Below are 23,982 nucleotides of genomic sequence, written 5' to 3' on the forward strand. Positions count from 1 at the left end.
TGCGACGATTACTGTCAGTGTGTCACCCTCCTCAGTGGAGACACAGTGGTAATGTTCACCGACAAGGCAGTTGTTTATATACACCGTGATGTGACCCCACCCCGCATGTCTGCACCCTCCCAATCCGTGCCCCCTGGCCTCACCTCACCTCCACCTCACCTCACTCACCTCACCTCACCCACGCCTGCATCTGAGGCGGCGCGGCCCATTGCCTGAGTCACTTGACTCACTTCCTGGTTTTGGGAATGTTTTTCGAATTACAATTTTGAGAATCAAAAGTGGGGGGCCAACCCAGGGGCCAACCCAGGGGCCAACCCAGGGGCCAACCCAGGGGCCAACCCAGGCCAACCCAAATCTGGGCCATGACCCCCCTGTAGAATCGCCACGTGGTCATGGGGTCACCGTGTGGTGTGTACGTGTGTTTCAACTACCCTGCACAGCTGAGAACTCAGTGACCAGCTCGGGGAGGAGGAGGGTGAGGGGCAGGAGGGGGGTGAGGGGCAGGAGGGGGTGGGCAGGAGGAGAGACAACAGGCCCTCAGTATGCCTCTGGACGTGAAGGAGAGTGGTACTACCCCCTCTCTCCCCCTCCTAACTCTCTCAGTGATGTACAGTGTCTTGACCCAATTAGCTGGCGGTGATAAGTGACACCAGGTTAATTAACAGGTGTGTGGTGATAGTAGTTAATTATAATAATGATGGTAATAATAAGAAATTCAAAACAACAACATACTAACACCTGACCTGACCTGACCTAAATTACGAACATTTAAGTGATAATATTATTTAAATAGATAGAAAAGTAACTTAGAAAAATATCCACGTGAAAGTTGCAAGAATCAGGTTTTGGATAAGGTGTAGAGAGAGGAGCTTGGGACGAGAACCTACCCTACCTGTACCTCTTACCTTGGTGATGTTGACAGTGGCTGAGGACGAGAGTAACCCCCCGTGTCATGTTAATATGACTGACTGGTTCGACTCCATTGTTTACTTAATCTACAGTTAGGTTAAGTGACCGGAGTGACTGGAATAACTGGTGTGATTTGACTGGGGGGGGGGCTGTCTACACTTACAAAAAAATGATATTAAGTGTATAAGTGGTAAATGTCACTTAAATCTTGTGGACGGAAGAGACAGGATATGACGTTATCAGAAATACCAACAACAACCGGAAAAATATATTAACCGGACCAAGTGACATACGTACATACATACATACATACATACATACATACATACATACACTACTACTCACAAACATACGTACACACACACACATACACACATACTTACACTGTTTATGTGACTGGTACACTTAACTGTTCACAACACTTAAGTGGTAAAATTAACACTATCTTAATTTTCAGTCAATAAGTAAATTTGTTAAGTGGTTTAAGTGAACTGTTATTAAGTAGTAAATGACACTTAGATCTTACTTAAGTGATGATAAAGTGAAAATAAGTGGTGAATGTTACTTTTTATTTACTTAAGTGATGATAAAGTGAAAATAAGTGTTATAAGTGGAGAAAATTACTTAAAACCTACCATTATAAAGTAGAAATAAGTGTCTTGTAAGTGGTCAATGTTACTCGATTATAACTTAAGTGAAAATAAGTGCCTTGTAAGTGGAAAAAATACATAAAAAGCGAAAATAAGTCCTCTTAAGTGGAAAATATTAAAGAACACCTTACTTATACTTGGATATACTTAACTTAGCTGAGTATACTGCCATGGAGACATTGGTAAGTGTGTGTAAGTGAGTATTAACCTAACATATGGCAACACATTAACCTAACCATGGCCACACATTAACCTAACCACGGCAACACATTAACCTAACCACGGCAACACATTAACCTAACATATGGCAACACATTAACCTAACCACAGCAATGCATAAACTTAAACCACGGCAACACATTAACCTAACCACGGCAACACATTAACCTAACCATGGCAACACATTAACCTAACCATGGCCACACATTAACCTAACCACGGCAACATATAACAACCAGGCAACACATTAACCTAACCACGGCAACACATTAACCTAACCAAGGCAACACATTAACCTAACATGGCAACACATTAACCTAACCACGGCCACATTAACCCAACTATGGCAACACATTAACCAACCAGCAAGCATAAACTAAACACACACATTAACCACCACGGCAACATTAACCTAACATGCAACACATTAACCTAACCACGGCAACATTAACCTAACCAGGCAACACAAACCAACCAGGCACACATTAACCAACCACGGCAACACATTAACCCAACCATGGCACACATTAACCCAACCAACACATTAACTAACCATGGCAACACATTAACCTAACCACGGCAACACATTAACCTAACCAAGGCAACACATTAACCCAACATATGGCAACACATTAACCTAACCACGGCAACACATTAACCTAACATATGCAACACATTAACCTAACCACAGCAAGATAAACTTAAACCACGGCAACACATTAACCTAACCACGGCAAACATATTAACTAACCATGGCAACACATTAACCTAACCATGGCCACACATTAACCTAACCACGGCAACACATTAACTTAACCATGGCAACACATTAACCTAACCACGGCAACACATTAACCAACAAGACATTAACCAACATATGGCAACACATTAACCTAACCACGGCAACACATTAACCTAACCACGGCAACAATTAACCAACCAACAACCAACATAACCAACCACACATTAACCCACCTAACCACGGCAACATTAACCTAACCACGGCAACACATTAACCTAACCACGGCAACACATTAACCAACCACACAAACCAACATATGGCAACACATTAACCTAACCAAGGCAACACATTAACCAACAATGGCAACACATTAACCTAACCACGGCAACACATTAACTAACCACGGCAACACATTAACCTATCCATGTCAACACATTAACCCTTCCAAGCCAAATACATTAACTCTTCCATTTCACTCTACATCAAAACCATTAACCACTGGGCATTTCCTCCTCTAATTTAACCACTGTTGACACACTGAGGGGCGCGGGCGGTAAACATGGGCGTGGGCGGTATACACGGGCGCCCTGGGTAGCTTTTGGCACCCTCTCTGTTTACATCTACTGAAAAAAATTCCCGCCAAAAAAAGGGAAATATTTCTCCCGCCAAAACTTACCCCCGCGTTTGAAGTGTGTGTGTGTGTGTGTGTGTGTGTGTGTGTGTGTGTGTGTGTGTGTGTGTGTGTGATTTTCTTTTATTAACCCCTTGAGGACGATGATTTAACCCTTGAGGACGATGATTTAACCCTTTGAGGACGATGATTTAACCCTTGAGGACGATGATTTAAACCTTTGAGGACGATGATTTAACCCTTGAGGACGATGATTTAACCCTTTGAGGACGATGATTTAACCCCTTAAGGACGATGATTTAACCCCTTGAGGACGATGATTAACCCCTTGAGGACGATGATTTAACCCTTTGAGGACGATGATTTAACCCCTTGAGGACGATGATTTAACCCTTTGAGGACGATGATTTAACCCCTTGAGGACGATGATTTAACCCTTGAGGACGATGATTTAACCCCTTGAGGACGATGATTTAACCCTTGAGGACGATGATTTAACCCCTTGAAGACGATGATTTAACCCTTTGAGGACGATGATTAACCCCTTGAGGACGATGATTTAACCCTTTGAGGACGATGATTTAACCCCTTGAGGATGATGATTTAACTTTGAGGACGATGATTTAACCCTTTGAGGACGATGATTTAACCTTTGAGGACGATGATTTAACCTTTGAGGACGATGATTTAACCCTTGAGGACGATGATTTAACCCCTTGAGACGATGATTTAACCCTTTGAGGACGATGATTTAACCCTTTGAGGACGATGATTTAACCCTGAGGACGATGATTTAACCCCTTTGAGGACGATGATTTAACCTTTGAGGACGATGATTTAACCTTTGAGGACGATGATTTAACCTTTGAGGACGATGATTTAACCCTTTGAGGACGATGATTAACCCCTTGAGGACGATGATTTAACCCTTTGAGGACGATGATTTAACCTTTAGGACGATGATTTAACCCTTGAGGACGATGGAAAGAAGAAGCCGAACAACCCCACCCCCACAACAACAACCACCACCACCCCACCACAACATCAACCACCACCACCCCACCACAACAACCACCACCACCCCCACCCACAACAACCACCACCACCCCCCACAACAACAACAACCACCACCAATTCCCCCACAACAACAACCACCACCACCCACCACAATTTCACCACAACCACCTCCACCTCATCTCATAAATAAAACCAGTTTCCTTTGATCCAAGATGTAACCCGTATTTTTACAGTATCCGGGTTGGGTAGTAAATTTAAACCTACTAAAACCGGGTTAGGTAGTCAATTTAAACCCACCAAAGACGGATGTTAAATATGACTAAATTAACTTAAATCTAACCTTAATTTAACCTGGATCAAGTAACGATTTAGGAACTGGTTATTTTAATTCACCTGATTAAACTAACCTAACGCTAACCAGACACTAACCTAATCTGTCTGTTTATCAGCGGGTCTTCTAATTACAATAACACGTCTCTATTTAATCTACCTTTCCTTACAATACTCTAACTGTATTTACAAACGAATTAATTAAATTAGTTATGAAGAGCCGACAGAGATGGAGTTGTGGTGGCGAGAGGTCGTGGGGGCTAACCTTAAAACACATGTAAACAAACCCATCACTCCATCAACAACCAATCACATCGCTGGGAGAGTTTAATGCATCGTTTTGATTGGCTAGGGTTCTTGTTTACATTTCTTAAGGGGGTATTTTCATACTCGTTTTCTATTCGACGGGTTTTTTTGGGGGGGATGCATCTCGTCTTAGCCAATCAGAGTAGAGGTAAGGTATAAGGGGATGTTTTGATTGGTTGGTTGGTGGTGTATGTTAAAAGGTTGAGGGGTTTTCTGGTGTGCATTCGCTTTCACCAAGAGAGAGAGAGAGAGAGAGAGAGAGAGATTTTGGCCAATATAGACTTTCCCGGTGCGATTTTGTCCAGTGTTATCTTACGTAAATCTGTCCCACGTAGTTCTGTCCGATGTAGTTCTGTCTAATGCAGTTCTGTCCGACATACAACTATCCGACGCAGTTTTGTCCAATGCAGTTTTGTCCGACATGACTAATGATCACAGTGAACTAAGCAAGGGTTGGGTTACAGGGCGTGTTGGATGACCTTTATCTTATGTAAAGTGACGCCCTTACCACAGAGAGAGAGAGAGAGAGAGAGAGAGAGAGAGAGAGAGAGAGAGAAAGAGAGAGAGAGACAGAGCCAGACGCTCCCTACTACAGAGAGAGAGAGAGAGAGAGAGAGAGAGAGAGAGAGAGAGAGAGAGCCAGACGCCCTTACCACAGAGAGAGAGAGAGAGAGAGAGAGCCAGACGCTCTACTAATAGAGAGAGAGAGAGAGAGAGAGAGAGAGAGAGAGAGAGAGAGCCAGACGCCCTACCACAGAGAGAGAGAGAGAGAGAGAGAGAGAGAGAGAGAGAGAGAGAGAGAGAGAGCCAGACGCCTGTACTACAGTAGAGAGAGAGAGAGAGAGAGAGAGAGAGAGAGCCAGACGCCCTTATTGAAGATATATGTAAGTGCTATTTATCTACCGTCTCCACCAGGTGTGTATAGATGACGCACAGGTTGTACATGTGACGCAAATAACGCAGATAATGACGCAATTGATGTCGTGGTGTGTGAGCGTGACCTGGGGGGTGAGAACAGGTCACGTATCAATGACCTGGTTTCTCTCCTACACACGACACGGGTCAAGTGAGGTGAAAATAAAAGAATATTGCTTTATAGTTTGACTCTAACCTAACACTAACCTAACCTAACCTAACACAAACCTAACTCTAACCTAACACTAACCTAACTCTAACCTAACACTAACCTAACCCCATGACCCCAGCTGTGACCTGTTAGATATAGAAAGACCAAACCTGATTATATCTGACCTTGATTTATGATGTATCTAGATCAGACGCGGGCTCTGTCTGTCTGTCTGTCTGTGAGACCTTGTTATCTAAAGTAAACAATGCCTTATATATCTTTGTCTGTGAAGCTGTGACTGTCTGTCTGTCTGTCTCATGTACACACATAAAGAACATAAGAAACTAAGGAGTCTGCAATAGGCCGGTTGGTCTGTGCATGGCAGCTCCTGTCGAGAGTTACTACCACTCTCTATCATCCATGAATCTATCTAGCCTCCTTTTAAAACTGTCCAGCGTTCCAGCACTTACTACAAAGTTGGTAAGCTTGTTCCACTCGTCCACCACCCTATTTGTGAACCAGTTCCTTCCTATCTCCCTCCTAAACCTAAACTTATCCAACTTGAATCCGTTGTTCCGAGTCCTATCCTGCTCGGATATTATAAGAACTTTATCTATATCCCCTTTATTGATTCCTTTCACCCACTTAAATACTTCTATCATATCTCCCCGCACTCTTCGTCTTTCTAGGGAATGTAAGTTTAGTTTCTTTAACCTATCCTGATATGGAAGGTTTCTAAGTCCCGGAATCATTTTCGTCATTCTTCGCTGCACCGACTCTAGTGAATTTATATCCTTTCTATAATAGGGGCACCAGAACTGAACCGCATAATCGAGGTGCGGCCTGACTAGCGCCGCAAAATATAGTTATACACACAAGGCTACAGACACTACCACACACACACACACGCACGCACGCACACACGCACGCACACACGCACGCACGCACGCGCACACACACACACACACACACACACACACACACACACACAGTGTTTCTCCTTCCCCAAAATTCCAAAATTCTTAGACAATTTATTCCAAACTAAAATATATTAAATGTATGGGAGAATTTGAGGTTACTTAAAGGATGATAGGGAGAGTTGGTTAGGCTAGACGGTGTGGGTATGAGATGTGGGTATTGTGTTCCTGGTGGTATTTCCTGTTTGACGAGAGGGTATTACACACACACACACCCCACACTTCACATACACTCTACACAATAATACTTATTCCCCAATTTCCTTTGACGTCAACCAAACCCCCATCAACAAGAAAAAACAGTTAAACTCTCAACCAAATCAACCCATTTAAACCCTCTTTTATTTTCACAAACCTAACCTCAACAACCATGGTTTAACTCATCCATTAAACCACAAAAACAACTTGGGAATTCGATTTAACGAAGCCTAGATAGTCTTGTGAGGTCATGGTTCGAATTAACAAGGTTGGGAAGGTGTTGTGACATCATGGCATTCTTACCTGGGATGGGAGATGTATCGGACCTTCTCAGTTTTCCCAAGGAAGTATAAACACGTAAACTAAACATTGAAACAAAAGAGCATCGACCAGCTGTTTCTATAAATGTCTTGACCCCCGCTTAGTGTTGGGTGTCAAGTGCATTTTAATATCATGAATGGGATGGAGTTGGTCATATGTTCCACGATCCGAAACCTTACCTCTGTCCTCGACTTGGTCTTCGTTAAATACCCACCCTTTCAACTATTATTCACAAAAACCCCTGACTTAACTATTTATATACATTGAGAGATATATAAAATCCCTCGATCGGATGGTGTATAGATGTATTAATTCATAAATGAGATGGAAGCCAGAGTCAAATAAACGAACAAGATGTGGTGGTAGCCTCCAGTCCACTCCACACGCACCGCCTTAACTCAGTCTCATTATTGCCAACGTTGGTAGAGGGTGTTGGGGGGGAAGAGTATCCAGCTGTATCCATCAGTATCCATCCGTATCCACCTATCTCGAGGCGTGACAGAGGAAAGAGGAACCTAGAAAACGACATGATATACAGGACAGATAGTGAACATCCCCATCAACGTGTTTAAATGACAGTAGGGAAGGCAGTGTTGAAGTATGTGGCGGAGAAAAATTTATATTGTGACTTAAAACTGGTTCTGGTATCTGTGTGGTGTAGCCCAGAACGCCCCCATCCTGCCCTCCTGCTCTCAAGGTATATCTGTGGCCCTTTCAAGCATGTCTGTGGCCCTGTCGAGTATATCCGTGGCCCTGTCAGGTATATTTGTGGCCCTGTCAGGTATATGTGTGGTCCTTAAGTATATTTGTGGCCCTGTCAGGTATAATAGTGGCCCTGTCAGGTATATTTGTGGTCCTTAAGTATATTTGTGGCCCTGTCAGGTATAATAGTGGCCCTGTCAGGTATATTTGTGGCCCTTAAGTATATTTGTGGCCCTGTCAGGTATAATAGTGGCCCTGTCAGGTACATATGTGGCCTCCTATGTGTGTGTGTCCGCCCCACACCTGTATTCCTCTTAATTAGTCGGGTATTTACCGTAGGGATCCTAAAAATAACCCGGGTACCTGGAGGATCTACCCACCCACCTGCCCATTTACGCTCCTACCCAACCCACCTACCTGGCCCTCTTGCCCACCTCGCCGGCGAACATACAGGTGAGAAACTGTAATTAGTGGCAGGTGTAGGAAAATTCCCTCCTTCCCCTCCTCCTTCCCCTCCCTTTCTCCTTCTCACCAATATATAAACCCCATCACCTTCCCCTCAAGACACACACAGACAGAGGTATGGACAGACAGCATTGAAAGAGGGAGAGACAGACAGACAGACAGTACAGACAGACAGAGAGACAGACAGGACAGATTCTCCCACTCTAAGAGAAAAAATAGAATTGACTTATGAGAATTTAAGTGTAGTAGTGAAGATAAGATTATGTTAAGGAATACACCACTTTCATACTGTCCACTCTGTCTCTAAGTGAAAGCAGAGACGGGAGAGAGAGAGAGAGAGAGAGAGAGAGAGAGAGAGAGAGAGAGAGAGAGGATATAGTAGAGAGAGAGAGAAAATAGGACAAATTCACCCTTGCCTTCGTAATATGAGACAGAGGTGGGGGCGGGGCGGGGCACACACACACACACACACACACACACACACTGTTCAAATGGGCCCCGGTTCTAATAGACCCCTAGTCCCAATGGGCCCCGGTTCTAATAGACCCTTAGTCCCAATGAGCCCCGGTTCTAATTCATAGTTACGGTATTTGTGTGAGAGTTCGTGTTTATGTGACCCGGAGTTAACGAGATGATTACGGGTTGTGTAAGAGTGTGAGAGAGAGAAAGAGAGAGAGAGAGAGAGAGAGAGAGAGAGAGAGAGAGAGAGAGAGAGAGAGAGAATCATGACTGTAAGTTAAACAGGACAGACAGATGCCAGACAGACACAGACAGATGACGCCATACACACGAAAAATCAGTACAGAAATATGAAAAAAACAATCAAACAAACAAATTCCCCCCAAATAAACTGTATTTGTCCATAAACTTTTGAACTTCAGCTAAAAATACGGAGAAAATTACAGCCAAATGATGCAAGGTTATTTATTAATACTTATACGACATACCTGTGTGTGTGTGTGTGTGTGTAGGTGTGTGTGTGTGGGTGTGTGTGTGTGTGTGGGTGTGGGTGTGTGTGTGTGTGTGTGTGTGTGGGGGGGTGTGTGTGTGTGTGTGTGTGTGTAGGTGTGTGTGTGTGGGTGTGTGTGTGTGTGTGGTGTGTGGGTGTGTGTGTGTGTGTGTGTGTGTGTGTGTGTACGCGTGTGACACCTGCTTAACAGAGGGTGGTGGGTGGTGGGGTGGGTTGGAGAATCAGTGCGCAGGAAGTGGGTGGGGTGGGTTAGGGTGGGTTAGGTTAGGGTGGGGTGGGCTGCTCAATCAACTCCGGACGCTATTATATATCACAGACAGGATGAACGACGCCTTTATATCTCAACAGGACGAACAAGACCGATTAATTCTAACAAGACAAGCAAAAACCTAACCTAACCCAACCTAACTGACTGACTGATGATGATTTCCTGGTGAGGGAGTTTTGATTTTTCCTTCAAATGCGTCACATTCCTCAGTTAACGGTGATAGGAGGTTATATAAGACAGAGAGAAGGAGGGAAGGAAAGCAGAGAAGGAAGGAGGGAAAGAAGGAAGGGAGACAAGAGGGAGGGAAGGAGAGAGGAAGAAGGAAGGGAGACAAGAGGGAGGGAAGGAGAGAGGAAGGGGCTAATCTACAGGTGAAATAAGCTAGGAGGAAGGAGGAGGGGGCTAATCTACAGGTGAAATAAGGTAGGAGGAGGGGGCTAATCTACAGGTGAAATAAGCTAGGAGGAAGGAGGAAGGGGCTAATCTACAGGTGAAATAAGCTAGGAGGAAGGAGGAAGGGGCTAATCTACAGGTGAAATAAGCTAGGAGGAAGGAGGAAGGGGCTAATCTACAGGTGAAATAAGCTAGGAGGAAGGAGGAGGAGGAGGAGTTCTAATCTTCAGGTGATGACAGAGACCGGGCCCCACGTATGGTGATCATAGTGGCCTTGTTTACATGTATAAGGAAGTGTCAGTTGCCAACGAGTCATTAATGAGACCTTGAGCATAAGACGGTATTGTTACCCTGTCTGTCTGTCTGTCTGTCTGTTTCTGTCAGTCTGTCTGTCTGTTTGTCAGTATTGATATAATGTATTTTGATTCTTCTTTAATTATTGTTGAGAGAGAGGTGTACGTGCCTGTGTGTGTGTGTGTGTACGTGCCTGTGTGTGTGTGTGTGTGTACGTGCCTGTGTGTGTGTGTGTACATAGAAGAGTAGCATCAACACCAGTTTAGTTATGATCAGCCACACCAGTTGGCAGTGGCTCAGTCTCCGCCAGTGGCTTTGGTCATTGGCTTTTAGTGGCTGTCAGTGGCTTTTAGGACCTGTCAGTGGCTTTTAGGACCTGTCAGTGGCTTTCAGGATCTGTCAATGGCTTTCAGGATCTGTCAGTGGCTTTCAAGACCTGTCAGTGGCTTTTAGGACCTGTCAGTGGTTTTCAGGATCTGTCAATGGCTTTCAGGATCTGTCAGTGGCTTTCAAGACCTGTCAGTGGCTTTTAGGACCTGTCAGTGGTTTTCAGGACCTGTCAGTGGCTTTTAGGACCTGTCAGTGGCTTTCAGGATCTGTCAATGGCTTTCAGGAATTGTCAGTGGCTTTCAAGACCTGTCAGTGGCTTTCAGGATCTGTCAATGGCTTTTAGGATCTGTCAATGGCTTTCAAGACCTGTCAGTGGTTTTCAAGACCTGTTAGAAAGCTCCATCAGGTAACTAGCCCTCATAAACCCAACACTCAGTCGCCAAACATTAATCACTTCAGGAGACCCTTATCATAAGTCAATACAACAAGTTTCAAGTCAATCGGTAAGTTATTTGTTAAGTTCATGGGTGGACAAACTTCCCGGACGTACGTACGGACGGACGGACGGGCGGATATGATGTGTTTTGTCTGCGTCATCGGTGGCAAGGGACTCTATGGTGGGATAAGGCATTACTACTACTACTACTACTACTACTACTACTACTACTACTACCACCACTACTACAGCCTCCCCCAATAGCCACACCTTCGCCACCATTTAATTACCTTAATATTAAATATCCTAATACATAAGTAGCTATCCTATCTGTGTTAAATTAGTTGAGCCGCAGATCTATGCGGCATTCAGTGACTGTAGCCTCATAGTCAATATCTGCAGCAGTTGTCGGAGTTGGGGCAGAAGCTCTCGTTCCCCTGAGGCAGAGCAGAGCCGACCAAAGGAGAGAGAAGGACAGTCGACATCTCATCCAGGCTGTAACATAACTTGTGGGCTGCTGCTTCTGTTCGGGGATCACCTCCGCGAGTCTGGCGTAGAAACATCTTGCACTTGGTCCCATCCCACCAGAGGTTGTGAACACTAGAGGAGTGAAGCTGCCTTGATCAACGTTCTCAATTCTCTCCCCATATGCCCTTCTCTTGTCGTTCTCGTTCCTCCTGTGTGCAGCATCGAGAGCTAAGTTACGGTGACATGCGTCCATGGGATAAAAAATCCTGATGTCGAAGAAAGCTCGCTGTCCCCGCGTCCAGAATCATCGAGCACTGACGTCCACACGGGCTTCGTTTAACAAGAGTAGGTCAAACACAGTACATCCTCTCTCTCTCTCTCACACACACACACACACACACACACACACACTCACACACACACACACACACACACACACACACACACACACACACACACACACACACACACACACACACACACACACACACAGGGTTTTATTCAGGCACGGGACAGCTAATACATCTCACTTACCCCACATCCCTCCACCCCCTTCCTTCCCCCTTGACCAAACACACACCTATTACTATATTGGGTCATATCTATTTAACCTATTGCTATATTGACCTGAAAATAAATAGGCTTCTGTGTGACCTCAAGAGTAACTATTATATTAAATTTGGATGATGTAATTGATATAGAACCGAAGTTATCATGCGGACACTAGCATGATAAGCGATAAACTAGCACCCGGAGAGCTATACAGTTACAATATCACTCTACCTACAATAAGGCGAAGGTTGACAAGTGCTCAGAGGTCAATAGAGTCCATAATATAGGCAAACAATACAATAGTGACTTTGACTTGACCTCTTAACTCCTGACTCTGTGACCCCTGACCTCTGACCCTGTGAACTTTGATCCCGTGACCCCATGACTCCCAAACTCAGTGGAAACCATCATTTCCTCAAGGTCAGGTCAGGATAGGTTAACAATATGATCACTAATGCCTGGGTAATACAATGGGTTATCAAGCCACAGAAATGTCAACAGTGAGGCGAGATGGACTGACAGACAAATGGAGACACAGACAGACAGAATAAGATATATCCTGTTAAGTAAACCTTCTTATCGACACACCAAAGCGTATGACCGGAAACCACACAGACACACAGACACACACACAGACACACACACACAGACACGGAAGTCGTAAGAAAAACCCATGAATCAGATATTAACTGGAAGAGGAGCGGTATTGTGTGTGTTGTAGGAGGCGTGTAGAGCATTAAGGAAGGGGTGTAGATGAACGGAGTGTGGATAGGGTTGGGAGCGAGAAGACAGTAGAGGAAGCGAGGCGGGCCTGGTGGGGTACCTCAAGCGGAGTATCCCAACAAGTTTTCAAGGTCAGTTTGTTTTTCTGGACTAACATTCACAAAGTTCGTACGATTTCTTTTTTATTCTCGTATTTGGAGTATTTAGAAGACTCACTTAAGCTACCACACAAAGATGGATTCTCAAAGGTTCCAACGTTAAGTTTTCCTCCTAACTGGTGATGTGAGAACGTATCTAACTGACTCACTTAAGCTACCACACAAAGATGGATTCTCAAAGGTTCCTACGTTAAGTTTTCCTCCTAACTGGTGATGTGAGAACGTATCTAACTGACTCACTTAAGCTACCACACAAAGATGGATTCTCAAAGGTTCCTACGTTAAGTTTTCCTCCTAACTGGTGATGTGAGAACGTATCTAACTGACTCACTTAAGCTACCACACAAAGATGGATTCTCAAAGGTTCCTACGTTAAGTTTTCCTCCTAACTGGTGATGTGAGAACGTATCTAACTGACTCACTTAAGCTACAACACAAAGATGGATTCTCAAAGGTTCCTACGTTAAGTTTTCCTCCTAACTGGTGATGTGAGAACGTATCTAACTGACTCACTTAAGCTACCACACAAAGATAGATTCTCAAAGGTTCCAACGTTAAGTTTTCCTCCTAACTGGTGATGTGAGAACGTATCTAACTGACTCACTTAAGCTACCACACAAAGATGGATTCTCAAAGGTTCCTACGTTAAGTTTTCCTCCTAACTGGTGATGTGAGAACGTATCTAACTGACTCACTTAAGCTACCACACAAAGATAGATTCTCAAAGGTTCCAACGTTAAGTTTTCCTCCTAACTGGTGATGTGAGAACGTATCTAACTGACTCACTCCAGTATAACAGATACCAAATTATAGAGGGAGGCTGAATTACTGAGGACACACACACACACACACACACACACACACACACAAACACACACACACACACACACACACAAACTCAATCGTGGATTTGCAACACCGTAAAAACAGCTGATCATTGTGACGTCACAGTGTAAACAAACCAGCCGCCATTATCTTACTCTGGATGACGTCAGCAGAGTCTGGTGTTAATATTTTATTAATTATTGTTAGTTTTACTTTATCGAGTTTGTTATGTTGTAGCGTTAATAAATTCGTCCGTTAAATTGTTTTGGTATCTGTTGAAACCTCCATATAACGGAGTGTATGAAGAGGAGTTTCCGTTATATTAAGAGTCCGTTATGAAGCCTCCATATAACGGTCATTAACGGTTATAGAATGATTGTCCGTTAGATGGAATTTCCCACTGTACTTGTATCTATTACCTGTCCTTCTACCTGTCCTTCTACCTGTCCTTCTACCTGTAATTAGTGACTCGTGAGGCAGGTATGGAGGTACAAGATTTAACCCATCAGTTGGTAGAGGCGACTGTGTCCTTGAGATACCCTGGGGGCGTGTATACCACAGGGGAGGGAGGGAGGAAGAGAGAGAAGGAGGGAGGGAGGGAGAGAAGGAGGGAAGTGGTAGTGGTGGTAGTGGTGGTAGTGGTGGTAGGAGGCACCAGCTGCAGGACATCATCGTTAAGACTGACTCATACTTCAATCATAATGTGTGGTGAGGTAACTGGCCTCTCTCTCTCTCTCTCTCTCTCTCTCTCTCTCTTTTCACACACACACACACACTAAGTAACTCTCTCACGCCCACTCTTCACCCACTCACAGTCGAGTACCTCCCACCGCCCACTCTTAAGCCCCACTCATTGATATTACTCCCACTCCCCACGCCCACCCACGCCCACTTACCACGCCCACCTGTGTGTCTTTTTTACTGTGTGTGGTGGTGGTGGTGGTGGTGGTGGTGGTGTGTGTGAGTGGTGTGTGTGTGGTGGTGTGGATGGTAGTGGTGGTGTGGTGGTGGTGGTGGTGGTGTGGTGTGTGTGTGGTGGTAGTGGTGGTGGTGGTGTGGTGTGTGTGGTGAGGTGGTGGTGGTGGTGTGGTGTGTGTGGTGGTAGTGGTGGTGGTGGATGGTGATGGTGGTGGTGTGGGTGTGTGGTGGTGGATGGTGGTGGTGGATGGTGGTGGTGGTGGTGGATGGTGGTGGTGGTGGTCCTTAACGATGACAACCCCTGATGACTTAACCCCTTGAGTATGATGACTTAACCCTTGAGTATGATGAGTGATGACAACCCCTGAGTACGATGACTTAACCCTGAGTATGATGCAACTGAGTATGATGACTTAACCCAACTGATGAGTATGATGACTTAACCCCTTGAGTATGATGACTTAACCCCTTGAGTATGATGACTTAACCCCTTGAGTATGATGACTTAACCCCTTGAGTATGATGACTTAACCCCTTGAGTATGATGACTTAACCCCTTGAACACAGCATAAAAAAAATACAAAATTTAGTTAAGTTTACCATCAATTACACATTTTCCCATACACAAGTAACCAACCCACACCCCGTTTTCTTTCCTCTAACAGGAGGTTGTAAGGATTAATGGTAGGCGGTGCCCCTGGTCATTTAGGGTACAAAGCCCTGCCCACAACTTCAACTAAACCACAACCCCAGCAGGCAACCCTCAACAACCACAAGCAACCAACCCGCAACAACCACAAGCAACCAACCCGCAACAACTTCACCATGGCTATTGAGGCGATTAATACAGCGATGATTGATACAAGTGAGTGTGTCATGTGTAGTTGAGATGTTAATTGTCTACAGGTGAGAGTAAACAGTGTAATTCAGGTAGTTATTGTCTACAGGTGAGAGTAAACATTAAGGTAATCACAAGTGTCAGTAAACAACGTAATTAAGGTAGTTATTGTCTACAGGTGAGAGTAAACAATAAGGTAATCACAGGTGTCAGTAAACAACGTAATTAAGGTAGTTATTGTCTACAGGTGAGAGTAAACACTAAGGTAATCACAGGTTAACATCAACAGGTGGCAAGACGTTGGGTGGTGACGCTGGGTTCTGTGCTTGGGACCCAGACGCCGCCAAGTTACTCAAGATGGTGGACTCAGAGAACCTGGAGGGTGTACAGGCGCTCCTCGAGGCTGGGGTCCACGTCAACGGTCACGGTGGGCCCTTCCACGAGACGGCCCTCCACCGCGCTGCGCAGGTCCGCTGGGCTACAGGAGTGCGCTTCTTGATTACCTCCGGCGCCTCTGTCTACGCCAAGAACCAGTATGGACAAACGCCTCTACATTACGCTGCCGCTTCCAAATCCACAGCGTGTATCAAGTTGCTGCTCGAATCTGGGCGGCCTGGAGTGTTAGATCACCGGGATACTCGAGGACACACGCCCCTGCATGATGCCTCGGCCTCAGGATGCGTCAACGCCATCACCACACTCCTGAAGGCTGGGGCTCTGGTACGGGCGAAGGATGGTAACGGGGAGACGCCGCTTCATAAGGCAGCTAAGGCTCACTCCGTCCCGGCAATGGTGGCGCTCCTGAACGCTGGGGCTGACATGGCTGCCTGTGACGTCAACGGGGAGTCAGTCATCTCATACACCCTCCATCACCTCCCTGGCACCATGGACGCCGTGTTCGATCACTGCCTCGTCACCAATTCTAACAACATCAACACCAAGACGCTAGAAGTGGCCATGAATTTCCTACCCCTAACGTGCTGTGACGATAAGAACCAGGTACAGAATCTTCAGTCCTTCGTCGGGTTGGGTCATGCCAAGCTCTTGAGTCATCCTCTGTGTGAGTCCTTCCTCCTCCTGAAGTGGATGAACGTAAGGAGACTCTTTTTGATCGAGGTGGTATTGTACTTGCTCTTTGCCTTGCTCACAACGACCCTCACTTTCAATAAATTCGTGTGGACGTCTAGTAAAGCCAACGCCACCCACAACGCCACCCACAACGCCACAGACGACCCGATGACCTTAGTTAACGAGAGTGCCGACGCCTGGGGTAAATGGGCCGTCGAACACGTCATTATCCAGGACAGCGATCTTTACCTCACCTCAATAACACAACAAATAATTGAAGGCATTGTTATAACCTACCTGGTGATAATCCTTTTACAGCAGTCACTAGCCCTTCTTCAGAACAAACTAGACTGGTTCAAGTCCCTCTCAGCAGTCTTACACGTCATCATAACCATCCTTGTAGCTGCTGTCATATTACCAGTGATGCCTTATGAGTGGCAGCATCACTTAGCATCGTGGTTAATGCTCGTCATGTGGACAGAATGTATGTTACTCATTGGTCGCTTCCCAAACTGTGGTATATACGTTGTCATGTTTACCCGCGTGGCCAAAGTCTTCCTCAGAATATTCCTCATCTATTTCTGTCTTCTCCTGGCGTTCTCAGCGGCATTCTACGTTGCTCTTCACTATTCCAAGGAGCAGAAAGAAGATTGTGACACTGAGGATTTAGTTTTTTCAAGCCCAGTCCTCACCTTCGTCAAGACCATAACGATGATGATTGGAGAACTGGATTTCGACGATGACTTTGTAAGAGGATTGGGTCATCTAGTCATCAGTGGTCACGTCATCTTCCTCCTCTTCGTCATCCTCGTCTCCATCATCCTCTCAAATCTTCTCGTCGCTCTGGCTGTTAATGATGTGCAGGTAAGTTGTGTACAGGTGTTGAACATGTTGCTCTCTCTCTCTCTCTCTCTCTCTCTCTCTCTTTGTCTTTTTCTCCAATTTCTATCTATCTATCAATTTATCTCTATCTCTCTATCTACCTAAAATATCCACCTGTACCTTAAATTATCCACCTGTACCTTAAAATATCCACCTGTACCTTAAAATATCCACCTGTACCTTAAAATATCCACCTGTACCTTAAAATATCCACCTGTACCTTCAAATATCCACCTGTACCTTAAAATATCCACCTGTACCTTAAAATATCCACCTGTACCTTAAAATATCCACCTGTACCCTAAAATATCCACCTGTACCATAAAATATCCACCTGTACCCTAAAATATCCACCTGTACCCTAAAATATCCACCTGTACCTTAAAATATCCACCCTGTACCTTAAATATCCTCAAATATCCACGTGTACCTTAAAATATCCACCTGTACCTTAAAAATACCTGTACCTTAAAATCCACCCCAAAATCCCCTGTACCTTAAAAATATCCACCTGTCCACCCAAATATCCACCTTAAAATATCCACCCTGTACCTTAAAATATCCACCTGTACCTTAAAATATCCACCTGTACCTTAAAATATCCACCTGTACCTTAAAATATCCACCTGTACCTTAAAATATCCACCTGTACCTTAAAATATCCACCTGTACCTTAAAATATCCACCCTGTACCTTAAAATATCCACCTGTACCCTAAAATATCCACCTGTACCTTAAAATATCCACCCTGTACCTTAAAATATCCACCCTGTACCTTAAAATATCCACCTGTACCTTAAAATATCCACCTGTACCTTAAAATATCCACCTGTTACCTTAAAATATCCACCTGTGCCCTAAAATTGGCTTATGTTTCAGGGACTACGGAACTCTGCTCACCTGGAGAGGCTAATTAAGCAGACAGAACTGGTGTTTCATATGGAAAAGAACTTCTCCACTGCAGCTTACCTGGCCAGTTATATCAGAATACACAAGTGAGTTAGTGAGAGAGAGAGAGAGAGAGAGAGAGAGAGAGAGAGAGAGAGATAACTACAACTCTACAACTTATTTATAACATCATTAATGGAAGTTTGTTTTAAGTTATAAAGTTTTTTGTTTTTTTTTTAAGTTGCAATAATGTTGTGTTTGTGTTGCAGGTTGACCAATGTTTTGATGAAGTTAGCCAATATTTGTAACTATGATTGTTGCAATACTCGGGTCTATATTCTTCCTAATAATCCCAAGAAGGTGAGATTGTGGTTAGTAGTAGTAGTAGTAGTAGTAGTAGTAGTAGTAGTAGTAGTAGTAGTAGTAGTAGTAGTAAAAAAAGTAATATCAATAATAATAATACAATAAAAACACCCACAATAATAATAATAATAACAATAATTAATCATTATTTATTCCCACAGTTAAACAAACTATTTGTGATTGCCAATAAGAAATACAAGGAGACTGACCTGCCTTCCCATCTGCTGGCGAACGTTCACCAGTGCCTCCGAACGCGAGAGACAGAAGCGAACGACAGCAAGAGCAGTACAAGAGTCAAACGAGGAAGTAGGATCCGCCGAGGGGAATACCACCGCAATAATGAGGAAGATTTCAAAGCTAATCTGAAGGAGGTTGAAGCTAACATGATCGAAATGGTCAGTGAAAAGATGGAAGACATGGCTGACTCACACACCAGATTAAACAAACGCTTGATGGAGTTAGAATCGAAGCTTGATAGAGTGACAAGCTTACTCCTTCAGCAGGTATCGAGTACAGCTATCATTACTACTCCTACTGCGACTACTACTGCGTCGTCTTCTCCCTTCACCACTACTACGCCTACGACGCCTTCAACTGATGCGAGTGTTGGAGGAGGTGATGGTGATGGTGGTGATGATACCTGAGAATATCCCTCTCCCTCTCCCTCCACCCCTCCTCTTCTCCCCCAAGGGTTTGATCACGTCTCCAAATGGGGTGCTGGACTGAGATCACGTCTCCAAATGGGGCGCTGGACTAAGATCAGGTCTTCCAAATGGGGCGCTGGAGATCACGTCTCCAAATGGGGCGCTGGACTGAGATCAGGTCTTCCAAATGCTGGACTGAGATCACGTCTCCAAATGGGGCGCTGAACTGAGATCAGGTCTTCCAAATGGGGCGCTGGACTGAGATCAGGTCTTCCAATGGGGCGCTGGACTGAGATCACGTCTCCAAATGGGGCGCTGGACTGAGATCAGGTCTTCCAATGGGGCGCTGGACTGAGATCACGTCTCCAAATGGGGCGCTGAACTGAGATCAGGTCTTCCAAATGGGGCGCTGGACTGAGATCAGGTCTTCCAATTAGGATTATCCAAGCTTTCAGTTCCTACCAATAATCATTGCACAAATTACAACTTTGATTACATAAATTACAACCATAAATTACAGCAAATTGTAATTTTTCATCCTGTATTTGGGGCTTCTGTAATGGTCATGTGCCAAGGAAATACAAAATACTGTAACATGTATTTGGTGAATAGTTTGTAATGTAATAAGGTCAATTTTTAAGCAATAATTATTTACATGTGATATAATTGTATACAGTACTGTGTGTGTGTGTGTGTGTGTGTGTGTGTGTGTGTGTGTGTGTGTGTGTGTTATTTTAGAACTTAACACAAATTATCAATATCAACTAATACTTCTAAGGTTGTGGCAAAATTATATAAATAACTTTGTAAATACTTTGTTAGTTATGAAATAGTTTGCAACAATACAGTATTATATTTTTTCTCAATAGTTTGTAAATAGTTTAGGTGAATAATTATAATTATATTTAAATGCTCATGTATTTTATAAACATTAGTAGAGAGAGTAATTAAGAGGGCAAAATGGTATCGGTACACCTGACATTACCTGTCCACCACTGTCCAACCCTCAAACTGTTCAGATAATTTTGTCCACCACTGTCCAACCCTCAAACTGTCCAGATAATTTTGTCCACCACTGTCCAACCCTCAAACTGTCCAGATAATTTTGTCCACCACTGTCCAACCCTCAAACTGTCCAGATAGTTTTGTCCACCACTGTCCAACCCTTAAAATGTTCAGGGAATTTTGTCCAATAACTATCCAACCCTCAAATTGTACAGAGAATATTGTCCACAATTGTCCACAAAATATCCTGCGATTTCTTAGCAATATTGTCCAATCATTATCTTCCAAATGACCTGATTTAATTAACTGTTAATATACTTACAACTAATGACTATATAGTAAAGTTAATGTCTATATAGTGAAGTTAATGACAGTATAGTGAAGTTAATGACAGTATAGTGAAGTTAATGACAGTATAGTGAAGTTAATGACAGTATAGTGAAGTTAATGACAGTATAGTGAAGTTAATGACTATATGGTGAAGTTAATGACAGTATAGTGAAGTTAATGACAGTATAGTGAAGTTAATGACAGTATAGTGAAGTTAATGACTATATAGTGAAGTTAATGACGTGAAATAAACTGGGGTGTTGTTTCTTCAGGTGAACAGAATATACTATCAAGATATATATATAATGTTAGTTTGTATATATGAATTTATATGATCTTGTGTATATTATGAAGTTACAATATAAATTTGCTTATGTAGTTGTTTCATTGTTTCCCTTTGTGTAGATGGATAGATGGATGTGTGGGTGGATAGATGGATGGATGGGTGGATAGATGGATGGATAGGTGGGTGGATGGATGGATAGTATAGTCACCCCTAAAAGCGTCATTACAGAAGCAAGTTTTCTTTGGATTGATTATGAACAGGTCAAGGTGTGTTGAGGATGACAGATGAACACCTGGACACACACACACACACACACAGACACACACACACAGACACACAGACAGACAGACAGACAGAGCCAATACCTCAATGAACCACAAGTCACCAATCATCATATGCAGATTAGATCAAATTAGGCTCTTACGTCACGATGATTCGCCAATCTGATCAACTCGAGGCTAAGTTGGAGTCCAATTACCAGTACTCCTCTCTGGTGAATTACTCCACGAGAGAAAGGGTGGTGGGGGGTTGTGTGTGTGAGTGGTGTTGTTATTATGGTGGTGGTGGTTGTTGTTGTTATTATTGTTGTGGTGGTGGTGGTTGTTGTTATTGTTGTGGTGGTGGTGGTTGTTGTTATTGTTGTTATTATTGTTATTGTTGTTGTTGTTGTTATATGTCCTTCTCTCAGTATCTGTTCATCAGTGTTCATTCGTGTTCTATAAACTTTAACAAGTGTTCATAAATGTTCTTGTTCAAAAAATGTTCATTACAGGATCATGAGTATTCGCTATAGGTACAGAACTGTTCATCAATATTCTCTAAAGTGTTCACAAGTGTTCAATAATGTTCTTTAAAAATCACCAATGTTCACAAGAGTTCAAAAGTGTTCAATAATGTTCTCTAAAGGTTCACAAGTGTTCACCAGTATTCAGTCGTGTTTTCTAAGAGTTCAGTAATGTTCAGTAGTTATTCATCAGTTGTTCAGTAATGTTCAGTAGTTGTTCATCAGTTGTTCATCAGTGTTCAATAGTGTACAGGTAGAGGCCGTCAGCAGCTGTACAGGTGAAAGTTAAAATGATTTACGTACAGGTAAACCACAGTGATCTGTACACACACACACACACACACACACACACACACACACACACACACACACACACATCACAAAAACTGCAAGCAATCACCATTACCTATTTTTGATTGGCCTGAAATGAGCCAATCAAGGGCCGGTATCTAGGGGTATATAAGGGGTTGACCCACCTCTGCCAGGCATCAGTCCCGACCTGTCCACAAGCCAAGCAGGATGTATCCCAGGGTGAGTTAATACAGTGATATCTCCTTAATATAACGGACTTATACTTATAAAAATCCGGTAACTAGAAGGTTTCTTAACGGACTTTCATCTCTATATTGTTTATTTTATTGTTTATTTGTTTATTTAATTGGTTTGTTTATTTCCAGGTTGTAGTGTTGTTTACGGTGCTGGGCCTGGCATTATCCTCCGATCATTTGCAATACCCGGATGTAAGTTTGTTTACTTTTGAACTTTTACTAAAATGGCCCTAAATTAGAACCTACCCTAAAATTACCCTAAAATATGAACTTCCCCTAAAATAAACTTATATTAAATTCAAAATAAAAATCCTAAAACCTAAAAATAAAATATTACCTAAAAAAAATAATTAAAATTCCACCTTAAAAAAATCACCCCCAAAAAAGTAAAAAAAAAATCCTACCTAAAAAACTAAAAATCTCCCTAAAAAAACACTTAAAAGCTCCACCCTTACGACCCCCAGGTGCCCCCAAAATACGACTACAACTACGCCATCATAGACGACCAGACACTGAACGACTACGGCCATCAAGAAACACGTGACGGAGGAATCACAACAGGTAAATACTACGTCGCCTTACCTGACGGTCGGCTACAGGTTGTGACGTACACATCTGATGAGGGTGGCTACTCACCTATCGTATCGTATGACGGAGAGATCCACGCCCACGACTACACCCCTCCTCACGCCCATGTTCCTCAAGCCCATGTTCCTCACGCCCATGTTCCTCACGCCCATGTTCCTCCTCCACCTCCAGCGTTCGTTCCCTATCATGGGTCACATCACGGCCAACCACTTCCATATTATCGCTGAGACACCTCCCATATCCCGCCCATATCCCGCCCATCCACATCAACAGTATCCTGACTTAATCTATCCACATTCATATCCACCTTACACTACCCTAATTTCACTATCCACACGCCCTACCACACCCTATTCCACACAACCTACCCACACCACCCACACCCATCCACACCCATCCACACCCTATATACTAACCCCACCCACCCACACTACCCACACCCATCCACACCCTATAATACTGAACCTCTACAACATAAAAAAAAATATATATCTTTACTATTAATTACACCAACTTCCCGTTTTCTATCAACTGACCCACTTCCCATTTTCTGTTGACAATATACGCAATTATACCTGGATATAGTGACCATTATAAGAATATTTATATACGATGATGAAGAAAACTGATATGAAACAATTGTAATAAAGTTATATCGAATTATATGGCAATTTATATAACCTTGATATATGGAGGGATTATGAAATATAGTATTACCTAAAAACCAGAAACCTTTCACCAAGTTTAGATCATTAAGCTTCATAAATCAAGCTTGAAACGTTTTATTGAAGATAATTTTTAAGCTGAGTAAAGTTTAGATTAGAAAATTTAGTTATGTGAAGAGTAAAATAAATCTAGAATGTGAGAAGGAATTACTGAGGTTGGATTTG

General features: G+C 43.4%; 2 protein-coding genes across 7 annotated transcripts; both read left to right on the forward strand.

Annotated features, from left to right (window-relative positions):
* Positions 1-548: 548 nt before the first annotated feature.
* On the forward strand, positions 549-23,036 carry LOC121867775 (transient receptor potential channel pyrexia-like). Of its 6 annotated transcripts, none has more exons than XM_042367860.1 (9): positions 549-665; positions 1,367-1,741; positions 15,534-15,733; positions 15,996-17,638; positions 18,536-18,651; positions 18,814-18,904; positions 19,069-19,598; positions 22,634-22,696; positions 22,969-23,036. In XM_042367860.1, exons 3-7 carry the CDS (start codon positions 15,550-15,552, stop codon positions 19,549-19,551), a joined length of 2,517 nt encoding a protein of 838 aa, XP_042223794.1. In that variant the 5' UTR covers positions 549-665; positions 1,367-1,741; positions 15,534-15,549; the 3' UTR covers positions 19,552-19,598; positions 22,634-22,696; positions 22,969-23,036. The 6 variants fall into 6 exon arrangements, with proteins under 6 accessions (XP_042223794.1, XP_042223798.1, XP_042223795.1 ...); XM_042367861.1 differs by lacking the exons at positions 549-665; positions 1,367-1,741 and adding exons at positions 7,762-8,063; positions 8,408-8,521; XM_042367864.1 differs by lacking the exon at positions 1,367-1,741.
* Positions 21,603-23,319, forward strand: LOC121867656 (larval cuticle protein A3A-like). The gene is made up of 3 exons (XM_042367672.1): positions 21,603-21,665; positions 22,634-22,696; positions 22,969-23,319. Exons 1-3 carry the CDS (start codon positions 21,603-21,605, stop codon positions 23,317-23,319), a joined length of 477 nt encoding a protein of 158 aa, XP_042223606.1.
* The last annotated feature ends 663 nt before the right edge of the window (positions 23,320-23,982 follow it).

The sequence above is a fragment of the Homarus americanus genome, unplaced genomic scaffold, assembly GCF_018991925.1.
Source record: "Homarus americanus isolate GMGI-L3 unplaced genomic scaffold, GMGI_Hamer_2.0 scaffold46583, whole genome shotgun sequence".
Taxonomy (NCBI): domain Eukaryota; kingdom Metazoa; phylum Arthropoda; class Malacostraca; order Decapoda; family Nephropidae; genus Homarus; species Homarus americanus.